General features: G+C 40.5%; 1 protein-coding gene across 10 annotated transcripts in view; it reads left to right on the top strand.

Annotated features, from left to right (window-relative positions):
* TEX2 (testis expressed 2) overlaps nt 1-13,171 on the top strand; it is a 128,132-nt gene that overhangs the window by 60,483 nt on the left and 54,478 nt on the right. For 7 of the 10 annotated variants that reach the window (XM_030534906.1, XM_030534905.1, XM_030534911.1 and 4 more), the window contains one exon: nt 6,626-8,274. In XM_030534906.1, the coding sequence (XP_030390766.1) occupies nt 6,652-8,274 (1,623 nt within the window). In that variant the 5' untranslated portion in view covers nt 6,626-6,651. Of the gene's footprint in view, nt 1-2,049; nt 2,063-2,897; nt 2,946-6,625; nt 8,275-13,171 lie in introns of those variants that run through there. The other 3 variants (XM_030534910.1, XM_030534909.1, XM_030534912.1) reach the window with 2 other exon arrangements.

Genomic DNA, 13,171 nt, shown 5'->3' with positions numbered 1-13,171 from the left:
ACGAGTCATCACTCTGCCCCATGTGAGGCGTCCCGCTTTCCGGAAGTGGAAATGGTTCCTCACACAGACCTGTTCGCTCACCGCGAGTGCAGGAAATGCCAGGTGTCCTGCTCCTTCCAAGGTCTCTCCTCGGAATCGATCTTGGACGCATTCCTGATACCGTGGAACGGCCAACTGCATTATGCCTTCCCGCTGTTCCCACTGGTTCGTTACGTCCTGCTCAAATTCCGCAGGGGCGGAGCGTGCGTCATCATGATCACTCCAGAGTGGTCCAGGCAGCACTGACATACCACGTTGCTCGGCCTGTCAGCCCAGACCTCATCACTCAGGGAAATGACAGGCTTCGTCACTCGGACCTGCAGCCTCTTCGCCTCACGGTGGCTCCTGCGTACCTGAGTTGGGGTGACAGGCAGCCTTCCACCTGGTCAACGTACCGAGCCAGGTGGAAGCGTTTCCTTTACAGCTGCAGTACGCTCGATCTTGCTCCTGCTGAGGTCTCGATCCCCTCTTTCTGGCCTGCCTCTGGCCTTTAGCGGCAGGATCTGGCGGTATCATCGCTGAGGATACGCTCAGCAGCCGTCCCTACCTTCCAGCAGGCTAAGATGGACGTTCAGTGTCCCACGCTCTATGGGTTCGAGGTCCCTCAAGGGCTTGGAGCGCTTGCACCCTCGGGTGCGCCGCCCAGCCCCGCCCTGGGGCCTCAACCTAGTCTTGGCCAGACGGGTCTCTGAGATCAGAGCTCTTACGAAGGTTCCACAAAGACAAGGTGCAGTTGTGACCGCACCCGGCTTTCCTCCCTAAGGTGTTTTGGCCTTTCATGTTACCCACAGCTCAACGCAATGGGCATAACCTTTGCACTCCTTGGACATCTGTGGAGTGCTCGCATTATCTTGTGCTGACAGAATCATTTCCTAAGGTGCCCCAGCTCTGCCCCGGTAGCGGGCCAAAGGGAGGGCTTGCTTGTTTTCCTCTCAGAGGATCTCATCTTGGGTGATGGCGGACATCCCCACTTGTTCTGATTTGGCTCATATTTCACCAAGCCACATCACCGTGCATTCTACCAGGGCTCAGGCTTCATCTGCCGCCTTGCTGGCTCGTGTTTCTACCCACGAGACCTGTCGCGAAGCTCCATTGGTCCTCGGTCCTTACCTTTGCTTCGCAGTATGCCCTGGTTCAGCAGTCAAGGGAGGCTGTAGCCTCTGGCTCGGCAGTTTTATTCTGCCATATTTCACTCCGACCCCACCGCCTTTGTAAGGCTTGGGATTCACCTAACTGGAATGGATATGAGCAATCACTCGAAGAAGAAAAGACGGTTACTCACCTTTGTAACTGTTGTTCTTCGAGATGTGTTGCTCATATCCATTCCGCACCCGCCCTCCTTCCCCACTGTCGGAGTAGCCGGCAAGAAGGAACTGAGGAGCGGGTGGGCCGGCAGGAGTATATATGGAGCGCCATGGTGGCGCCACTCTAGGGGGCGACCTGCCGGCCCACTGAGTGGCTAGGGTAAAAGTTTTCCGACGAATGTGCACGCGCGGCGCGTACACCTAACTGGAATGGATATGAGCAACACATCTCGAAGAACAACAGTTACAAAGGTGAGTAACCGTCTTTTGCTGTAGGTTATGACTGAAATGCATTGACACAGATGTGGGAGTGTTGTAGGTCAGGATTGCAGTGTGATGGTGGAGCTAAGTAAGAGAACCTGCCATAGTTCTTACCTCCACTAAGCTTGACTCAAGTAAAGTGAAAGATTAATAGTACTAACTTCACTGTTAGGAGGGAAAGCAAAGCAAACTAAAGATTGTTTGTTTGGGTTTCTTGTATGACTCTTCTTCTAAAAAACAATATATCTGTACTTGAGAGTTTGACAGTTGGGCCCTGAAGTATTGATTTCTCCACCCTTTCATTCCTTGGTAACAATCTAATTATGAGCAGGTTTGCAAGCTGTGATAGATGTCTCAAATACAACAAAACCTAGACCTGTGTGTGTGATACTCCAGCTAATCACTGTGAGGTGTTTGACAGTGTGAACTAATTCTGTTTTCAACTGAAATATTGTAAGGTTCTTTAAATATATGTAAAAATATGCAAGTTAGGCAATATGTGCCAGTAACTACTAGGAACACTGGAAGAGTTGTGATTCCAGTGGAGTTGATTTGGATTTGTGAGTGTCTTGAATATTCCCTACCTCCGCCCCCTGTGGGTGTCTTTTTTTTTTTTTTTGAAAGACTTCTTATGTATGTGTGTGTGTGTGTGTGTGTGTGTGTGTGTGTGTGTGTGTATATATATATATATATATATATATATATATATATATATATATATATATATATATATATATATATATATATATATATATATATATATCCAGGAGATAAATACACTGTGGTCAAGAATGATGACATCCTTCTGATGAGATTAAAATGGATTTAATTCCATTCTGACTTCTGTTGGATGGGGGAACACCAGTGATGTGATAATACTGTGATTTTCTAAAAGTCTTGGTTCAGAACAGACCAGCAAAATAAGCCACTTGGGACAATGTTCAGCAGTAAACATTTTCTAGCTTCAGTGAAGAAGTCATCTATTGGCTGGGGAAAACAAGTCTTCTGGCCTGGCTGGCTGATTCAGCAAACATACTCCTGGCTCTTTAATGGTGGCAAAGTGCCAAACTTCTTATTAAATAACTTTGTTAATATCAAATTTACTATCTAAACTGTTGCATATTAAATATAAGGAAGGTCTCATGTGATTGAGAAGCTTGGGGATCTGCTATAAACTTCCTGTATGACCTAGATCAAGTCTCTTATATTTTGCCTCCATTTCCCCACTTGAAATGTGCAAAATGCTGATGGTTTTGTAAGGCTTAATTTATTATACCTGTAAAACTCTTTCAGATCATCAGAAGAAAGGTGCTGTGGAAGTACAAAGATGAAACACCAGAGGTTTGTGCAATTAAAAGGAAAAAAAAATTAGGAAGTGCAGAAGTTACGGTTTTGAGTGCATTAATTCATCTACACTGTACATTCTGTATGTTTTAAGAGATCTAGATTATAGTCTAAACAGTAAAATATGATTCAGTAATGCATGTTTTATTACAAGAGTACATTCTTTGTTAGTGTCCTAATAATTGGCATCAAGTCAAAATCCTATTTGACTCTGGTCTTGCCTTCTGAAAGCAATATACAGAGTATCTCAGAAATGAACTGTTAACTTAGCTGTGTAACAAAGCCAAAAAAAAAAAAGGTGGGAGTTAAATCCTGGGACGCAAGGAACTGGTTTGATCAAATGTTGGTGGAGAACAGAAAACAGGGAATAGCACTCCACACCCGTTTCTCTCCTAACCTGCATTCTACTGTTTCTGGGGTGGGGGGGAAATCTTAATATTCATAATTTTCTTGCTATTAATTTAGTTATGAAGCTTGGTATATGTGACTGCTTTTACGTCTGGTACAAATATACCAGTTTGCATAATTATCAGTAAAAATGCTATTCTATTATGTAAAGTGAATCTGTCAAACAGACAATATAGGTTTTCATGTTTGTATCTTAGGCCTTGTCTACACTGTCACTTTACAGTGCTGAAACTTTCTCGCTCAAAGTGTGAAGAAACACCCCTGAGCAATGCACGTTTCAGCACTGTAAAGTGGCAGCATAGAGAGTGCACCAGTACTGGGAGCCACGCCCCTTGTGGGGGTGGGTTTTTTACAGTGCTGGGAGAACTCTCTTCTAGCGCTAGCACAGTGACTACAAATTGCTTATGTTAAAAGTAAAACAACACATTTTTATGCATTTATCTTTTATTTTTTTTTCCCCCTTCCAACTGCAAATTCACCTGCTATCTGAAACCTCAGATGGGTTTTTCCATTCTTTTACGTTATCACCTGTAATTGCTTCTGCAGGCTAAACTTAGCCCCTTGTCTGCAGGACGATTGCATTGCTGTAACCGCATGGCAGAACTTGGTCCTGCAGTTGGAACTTCAGTTAACAGTTTTGTGGATGATGTGTAACCCAGAACAGAATCCAGCTCCCTCTCCCATAGCCTTTCTAAGTATAACAGCACTTTAAACATCAGCAAAGACTTCTGATTAATTCTGCTTGTCAGTTTGGTTACAGCATGTTCACAGTGCCTGAAAATAGCTTAGTTACTAAAATGACAAACGTATTGTCTTGACAATGAAAATAAAGTACTGCTTCATGGGAAATTGCAGAGGTTCTATTCTACCTGACAATTTTAGATGGTGGTTACCAGTGCCTTGGATTCATTTCTTTTTAAAAGTAAACGTGTGTGTTCTAGTTCCATTTTTTTGTCCTTTTTTTTTTTGCACCGGAAAGATGCCTTAATTATCGTATGTGTGTTGTTAATGAATGTGATGTGATTAATATACAAAGCAGAGTTGCTAGCAAGTTTGGCTCAGTAGGACTTTATTTTTTAAGTGACCTTAGTGCATTGAACTAGATGTGGAGATCAGTGTCTTTGAAACAGATTTGTGATCATTTGTCACCAAGCTAATAGAGGTATGTCATAGTGGTGACACATTTAGGCTTCAGAGAATGGAGTCAGTCTGCCTATATTGCAGTACCATCTTCTTTGTATAAGCTAAGGGCTGCTTCATGTTGAGAGGTGTGGAAAGGAGAATTTGTTAGCGCTTAGCATGCGGTGGGGATGGAACTATTAAAAAAAAAAAATTCTCTAACTTAAGCTAGAAGCCTCCTGTTTTAATTCTCCTTGTCTCTACTATGATGCTCCTCTTCTACTTTTTCGTTGCTGCTTTGTCAGATGATTTTACAGGGCTGTAACATCGTCATTTTCAATATTACTAGGAGTTCAGTTTTCTAAATGACAGACGTAAAGCTTTGTTTTTACGCAACACCTTTCTATCGAAGGATCTCAAAATGCTTTCATTCCTAACCTACACCTGGCAACCCCTCTGTGGTGCAGTGGCATGATCCTTCATTTTACAGAGGGTGAAACTGAGGCTTTTTTCCTTCGGATCCAAGAATGGAACCTAGATCTCCTGACTCCCAGACCCCAGTTCTAGCCACTGGGTGCGCACACTTCCTGCCTCAACTGTATTTTTTTATTTCCATTTTTCAGCTTAGACCTCTCCCCAGGAAGCCTTCATGACAAGCAATAGATTTCTAGGCACTTGTATTATGTCTGAACTGACATCACAGCTAAAGATGGGCCTGAAACAACCCCCTTAATGTGAACAACCTCAAGCTAGTTGAAGGGTTTAGAAGTTAGATGATCATGTTATACACCTCACCTCTTATCTCTGCAATGGGGTGAATCTGAACTGTCCCAGATCTGAACATCCTGTTCAACACAGGGATCAAAACTGAAACACCCTCTTATTACCACATACAGTCAAAGACAGCCGTACACTTAACTTCCTAGCAATAGAATTGCCTTGAACTTCATTGTCAGAGGTGTTTCTCAGAGAAGAAATTCATATCCAATGACAAGGCAAATGGTCCTAACTAAGGTGGTAGTAACCCTGTCACAAGCATACTAGCTGCTTATTTTCAGAGTTTTGAACCATTTTACAATTTGCTTTATTGGGAATACTGCCAAAATTTAATATGTATTTTACAGGATTTTAAGTTGTTGAAAGGGATTGAGAATCCTGTTTAAATGATAACTTTAGAATTTCAATACTGCCCCAAACTAATTTTGATTGTTTGCAATTATTGTTCTAGTGCATATTGCTAAAATGATAGTTAACCTGACCATTTGTTCATAATTCACAGAACTTGAAATGAGAACTAAAAAGGCAAGCAAAAAAGCTAACCTCACCATTTGTACATGTTTCTGTCTTTGCTTAGAGTTTGGAGGCTTTGTTAAAGCCTGGATAGCATCTCAATCCCAGGAAATAAATCTGTAAGAACTAAATATACTAGGGATATAAATGATGGGGTTCTGCACAGGGCAAATAATTGTAGAAACTTAAAGGTAGCTTAACAGTGTAGAATCTTTTTAACTATCTTAATGGTGGAAGGTATATCTTTCTGTTGTGTGAAAACATGCACTGGCTGTTAGCTGCACTTCTGCTATCATGGAGAACACTAATAATCCATACCTCCTAATTCCTGGCATCCTTGTTTATCTTTTTCTTTCTTCCCATCACTACCACCAAAATCTTGCTAGTTTCTTCTTTGAAGCACATCTGAAAGGGTTTGGCAGGAATCTTCTTACTTCTCCATTCCCGTTTCTTGCACCCCCCCACACTCCTCCTTTGCCTTCATTCTCCTCCACCTCCTTTGCTCCCTATCTCATTTTCTCTGTAACCAAGTTCCCCTTTTAATCTTTGCATATGATATGAAAAGCATTGTTATGTGAACTAGGAGAAACTACTTTTTCCTCAAGTTTGCACGTATTTTATCTTAAAACATATGTCTGACTTTTTTGAAAATAAATTTAGTTACTGTAGAATGTTTTGTTTCACTTGATAAAATGCAATTAAATCCAGTGGAATGAAAAGTGCCATAGGGGTATTTGCTGCTCTTAAGTTGCAGACATGCCATATGTAAATAGTTTTTTCTGTATTTGTCTTATAGTTGGAAATAAGAGTGGAGTTAGGGGAGAAATTGCCTTTAATTTAGTTCAATATTCTCTCCACAGATCCTGACACATTTCTGGGACCTGCAATGACAAGTCTGAATAGTAGCCATGCAGAGAAAACTGATGAAATGTCTTCAAAGCAGTCTGCCCCAAAAGTGCAGGTTCAGCGATCTGTTTCCCGAGATGTCATCACCATTCACTTCTCGGCATTTGGGAAGGAGGAAGAGGAGGAGGAAGAGGAATTTAAGGAGTCTCCCAGTGATGAACTGGATGACCAAAGCATTGTAACAGCACTTGAAGCCAAGGAAGACCTCTGCTTTGAACATGGTGGGCATGATTTTTCTGGTCCAGCTACCTCGCATAGCATGGTCGACTCTGCATCCCTCTTACCTTCATCACCTGTGATTTTGCCAACCGTGAACACTGTAAAGCCATCGGATTCTTCAGCATCGCAAGTATTCAGTGCAGTGCCATTAGTTCCATCACCCTCATCTGATTTGTATCATGTAACTAGCTCATCAGGTGTGTTGTCTCCTTTGGAACAGAAAGCCAGCTTGTCATCCTCTCCATTGTCCTCTCCATCCAAACCAACTGGCTTGTCTAGTGCTTCATCTGCTGTTTCTAGTTCAAAGCCTTTTATGAGTTTAGTTAGGTCCCTTTCAACAGATGTAGAACCAAAAGAGCCCACCCCGCCCACAAGACACAGACATTTAATGAAAACCTTAGTGAAATCTCTGTCCACAGACACATCTAAACAAGAATCTGAAGCTGTATCCTACAAACCTGACTCTAAACTGAACTTGCACCTGTTCAAACAGTTCACTCAGCCTCGAGTTACAGGTGGCGATTCCAAAACTGCCCCCTCTTCCCCTTTAACGTCTCCTTCAGATACTCGTTCCTTTTTTAAAGTACCTGAAATGGAGGCTAAAATTGAAGACACTAAAAGACGCCTTTCGGAAGTCATCTATGAGCCTTTTCAACTCCTCAGCAAAATAATGGGTGATGAAAGTAGTAGCCACAGGCCCAAAGTCTTATCTTCAAGTGCTTCAGAACTCTCAAATCTTTCCAACTTAAATGGTCTCTTAGAAAGCAATAACAACTATAGCATTAAGGAAGAAGAATGTGATTCTGAAGGGGACTACTACGGAAGTGATTATACTCTAAATAAAAGTAACCAGTCCAAAACTGCTGAGGAACATCTGAAAGACACAGAGACTAAAAGCTCTCAGTCTGTAAGCACAAAGGACTTAAATTTGAAGACTTCGCTGGTACTGGAAAAATGTTCTTTGTCTGCACTGGCAAGCAAAGAGGATGAAGAATTTTGTGAACTGTATTCTGAAGATTTTTTTTTAATAGAGGATGAAAGCAAAGTGGAAAAACCCACAGAACCTTTGCTCCAGGCAGAAATAACTGAGGAATATGGTACTGCACTCAGTAGCGAAGACGAAGTTGATTTATGTGTGCAGCTGCCTAAAATACCCATTAAGACTTTGTACTTCTTTACAATGTTAGTCTATGCTTATCTTATACTCCCTCTCCCTAGTTACTTCTGTGGACTCTTCCTGGGAATTGCCCTTGGATTTATGATTGCTATCTGTGTGATTTGGCTTCTGACACCAAGTGCTCATGAATATCACAAACTACATAAAAATCGGAGCAAGCAATGGAATACAGCGTCTCTGGACATCAAAGAACCGGAAATATTGAAGGTGAGGTTTCTTACTGAACATGCTTTACTCTGGCTAGAAAAACTAACCTAGTTAGCTCATTTGCACCTTAGAATCCTATCTATCAGTGAGTGCAACTGAAGTACTCCTTTGGGAGCACATGGTGTTGTCAATATCAGAAATGAATTAGGAGGCAAGAGTATTCTACTTCAGCTGCCTTAGCTCTCTTGTCTTGCATAAGTAATTCACTAACATTGCATACAGCTACAGAGGAAAAATAGAGTAATCACCTCAAAAGGAAAAGGGCAGATGTGTTTTGAACTTGTCTTGCTTAATGGAGTTAATGGCAAAGATTTTTTTTTTAAGCATGTTGTGTGTGAAGTTCAGTGTCTCTCAGACAGTGTGCTTTGTTTCTGGGGAATTTGCTATCCAGATTGCAATTCATACCATGTAGTCGGTCCAAGAGCATCTCAAATGTCAGGTAATTAGGATGGGAGGAGGAAATGGTAAGTGGAAAAATGTCAAGGGGGACAATTTGGGTTGGGGTTTGTCTGTATTTGAATACTTCGTAAATATCTTAGTTTGATAATTGCAACCCATCAAATGAGCTAAGACCTGGATTTAAAAAGTGCTAGCACTGTGGTTTTTTCCTCCTTGTTCAGAGCCGGTGTACTCTCTCTTGCCTTGTATAATTTACAACTGTACTTTTGTTCAGCTGTGACCCATGTGACCACTCTTTCTAATACTTTGATGTTTTCACTTGTCATGTAATCATCATTTTACATTGGTGTCCACAATAAAAATAAAACTTGAAAAAGAATAGACAACTGGCTAATTGGATAGTTTAGTTAAGAAATTATGTCTGGAATAGAGCAACCTCAAATTTCTCGGTGACAATGAATTTCGCTTGATATCATTTTAACTGATTAAAATCTCAGTATAATGTGAGTCTTTTATTTAAAAAAAATTGTCTATTAACAAGTCAACCCAAAATACTGGTTATAAAAATAATGAATAGGCTGTTGTGAAATGGTGCATATCTCTTGGCATTGTTAATAGTCCATTCCCATCAGAGAACATAAAACCGTTGCTGCAATGTGTCTGGCTGCATTGGAGAATCGGGCTTTCTAGACAAGATGCTTATTTTTTCCTCTAACTGAAGACTCTTCTGTTTTTTAGATAGATGATGACAGTTAAAACTCTCCAGAAAGAGCCTACTTATAATAGATTAAACTGAATACTGATTATTAAAGAAATATTAAACCTGATTGGAGCTCTCTTTTAATCTGTTTTTAGTTGTCACATATTCAGGAATGTAATGTCATATGCTTTAAAAGCCCTGCAGTCAGAGATTTGGGTAAGGGGAAAGCAAATTGAAATAGTGAATATTTTTAATGACAAAAGTTCTCTTGATTTTTAACTTAGAATATTTATTAGAACAAGTAAAAATGATTTTTTTTTTGGTATGATCTTCATAAGTTCTCTTAAGACTGTTAGTATTTATGTAACATTGTTCATTCTGTATTTTTCTTTAGAAAAATGGCTTGGTTTTTTGTAATTTTTTTTCTTCTGTGTTTTTTGTTTTACTACTTCTGTTCCAGTATTTTTTTTTTCTCCTGAAGCTGAGACCTTCAGCCTGCACGCTGTCATGTGCATTAGTATATTTTCTTGCTCTAAATAGAGTGTAAATTCTTTGGGGTGGAGAGTGTCATCCTTAGCACTGTTCCAGAAACACTTTGTATTCAATAAATAATCAACTCCTTTTTATTGCTGTTCTCAGTCTAGTTCTCTCTCTCTCCTACTTATTGTTCTTTCAGTCTGGGGTCTTCCCCTCAATCAATCTTTGTTCTCTTCAGCGCAGGTGTTCATGTCACTAGGTGTTCATGTCATACCAAGATGCTGGCTGACTGACTGACAGCACATTACCTCTTCTCCAACAGGTGACCATAAACAGGACTGTCTACTCCAGCACCTGTTTCTGAGCCTGAGTATTTTCCCAGTGGCATAGCCTGCAAAGTGCTGGCTAGGAATGTGTATTCTTTGCAGTTGATGCTACTGAAAATGCACGTGTATTCAGGAGCACTTACTAAATTCTGGTGAAACAGCATGCATGGCTGAAAAGCGGGTGGGAGAGAGAGTGGAGGCGTATGTAGGTGGAAGTTGGAGTTTGTGGTATTTTAAAATATTTGACTGAATTTGGTTCCTAATACATCTTCCCTATAAAACCGATGTGGATTGGATTATTCTGCTAAAAATGAGTTTGGTTGACCATGTCCTCTCTTTCTCTTTTCAGTATCTCGCATCATTTTTTCACTCCCCACACACTTGTCACTCTCTTCCCTCATTGTTTTCTTCACTGTGTTGTAATATCTCCCGGTCACAAATGTTGTAGTAATAAACGCCACACTTTCTGGGTGCTTCACAAATGTGGAAGAGACAGTACCTGCTCCAAAAGGTTTATAATCTGAAGTGTTTAAGTCATTTTTCTCTTTTTGTGTAAAGCGTGTGTGTGTGTGGGGGGGGGGAATTCTACTTCTATAGAAAATGTGGACTTTTTAACAAAATTTATAGCAACCAAAGAATACAATACTTTTTTTTTTTAAGCTGAAAATTTTCAAGGAAAGCAGTTAGTTCCCCCAAAATTCTTTTTAGTTTAAAACAGGGCTGCCCAGGGGGGCAAGTGGGGCAGTTTGCCCCAGGCCCCACAGGGGCCCCCACAAGAATATAGTATTCTATAGTATTGCAACTTTTTTTTTTAATGGAAGGGGCCCCTGAGATTGCTTTGCCCCAGGCCCTCTGAATTCTCTGGGCGGCCCTGATTTAAAAAAAAACCCAAACAAAACAATTTTCTGAAAATGAAGTGGGAAGAAGTAGTTTCAGTTTTCAACCAGCCCTAGTTCTGTATGTGGGCTGGACCCTGAAGTTGAGCAGCCTTGCAGTGCAGACCTAGATCTGTAGTTGGCCATTGTAACCAAGTAGTCTTTTGTTCTGTTGCTAGTGGGAGGATAGATATAATCTGAACTCTTGAAGTCTTGACGTTAATCACTTTTATTTTTCTGTCCAGCACTGCATCAAAGCTATAGGGAACATCAGATATGTGGGATGGAGGCTTAAGAAAGCTTTTTTGATTCTTTTTTCCAGGTAAAATTACATTTTGAAATTCTCTAAATCCTATGGTATGTGTTTGCTTTAGAATGAGCCCAGAAAGATGTTTAGAATTTCATGCAGGGTCTTTGAAGAATTTTGATGTATATACTGTATTTTGTTTAACTTCGTGGGCTAGTTCCCTGTCTCTGCATGTCATACGGTGTCAGCTTTCACCAGCACACACTGGTAGCCTTTGGCTACTCACTCATTATCTTTTTCCCTTTTTTTTTTCTAGCATCTAGAAAGCTTTAGTATCCCCTTTGATCCTAGCTCAGCCTTGGAAAGATGAAACCATTCCATGGATCCAAATGGGGTATTCCCCAGTTGATAGCTCCTCTGCATTGGTTACTCCAGGAGCCTTCTCTTTTGCCATGGTTTTGTTTCCTGTGGGTTTCATCCTCCTTTACAACCTTTTTTTATTCAACCCTTGGCATTCAGGCAGATTGATATCAAACAGATTACCTGAGGTCCATATGATAGATGTTGTGTGTAATATTTTTTTATAAGTTAATTTTCCACGTGAATACTTCAGTTCCTAATCAAAGGATAGTGAATATTTTGGATGGCATTGTGTTTATAGCAGGTGTGCCCAGATTTTGCCAAACTGAGAACTTGCTGAGGGTTCGGCAGTAACTAACATGCATAATATGGCATGTTACTTACTTCAAGAGATAACGTTGCATACTGGGACCTGTAGTTTCTGTGAATTCCTAAGATGAAGGTTACTACAAACCACATTGTAGAATTCCGTGGCTTAAATTTTTGATCTCTGCAGATTAAATGCATCAAATAATGGCGGAAGTGACTAGCATAGTTGTAGCACTTCTGATTTGCTGCCATTGGATTGTAAGTAGATGCTAATTTTAGCAAGATAACATGGAAACTCTCTAGACCTTTCTGTAACTAATAAAACAGTATTGACATCCATTTCTGTAGTTGATTATATTTGAAGGATTTTAGTTTTGATCAGCTCAAGCAAGAGTCACCCACTGAAAATACATTAATTGCTGAAGCTACTGAACTGTGGGCTTTAAAACAGGTGAGGTTAACAGGAATTGCCAGTTTTCACTTCAGTCCTAAAGAAGAATTCTTCTTTTATTAACCTTCATCCAAAAGTTTCATATGAATAATGGGGAGAGGGTCTCCAGGTGCTTGGAAGGCTGTGGGGAGGCTGGATAGCTTCAACCCATGTTTGTTAAACTTTCACAAACATAGTCTGAGATGCACTGAACCACTAATGTCTAAAAGCATTGCTGGTGTGTACTTGAGGGTTCGTTGATGTTATTTAGCACAGCTGTAGTTCTAAAGGGGATCTGAAGGAGAAGAGAGAGAAGGTGCTAGTCAAACACAAAATGGAAGGCTATTCCAAGAGTAATGGTGGGCTTGGAAGAAGGTGGGAAGTTCAGTGGGAAAAAAAAATAAGCCCAGTAACAGTAGTTGGGAGGAAAAATAAGAAATGAGTGTGCAAACGTGGGCAGGGCTGACATTTGTGCAGAGCTTAGTGAGAGGCAAGGAGCTTGAATTTGATGTGGTAGAATAGACTAAATATATACAAGTTATTTTGATGATACACATTTAGTCATGAAGTTCTCAAGCATTGAATACATTAGTTTAATCTGTGTATTTAAATAGCAGTGTTCTTAGCAGGGACTGAGTTGGCTTCTGTTAAAATAATTTTCCAGTGCTGCATATGATTTAACTTGAAGAGAGTTTTGTTGGTGCGTAGGGGGCACTTTGCATTAGCTTGTTAGCAATCATACAATGTGCTGTATTGTTTGTTTCAATGTGCTTA

Source organism: Gopherus evgoodei, chromosome 15, assembly GCF_007399415.2.
Source record: "Gopherus evgoodei ecotype Sinaloan lineage chromosome 15, rGopEvg1_v1.p, whole genome shotgun sequence".
Taxonomy (NCBI): Eukaryota; Metazoa; Chordata; order Testudines; family Testudinidae; genus Gopherus; species Gopherus evgoodei.
This window is presented reverse-complemented; position numbering and strand designations above follow the sequence as displayed.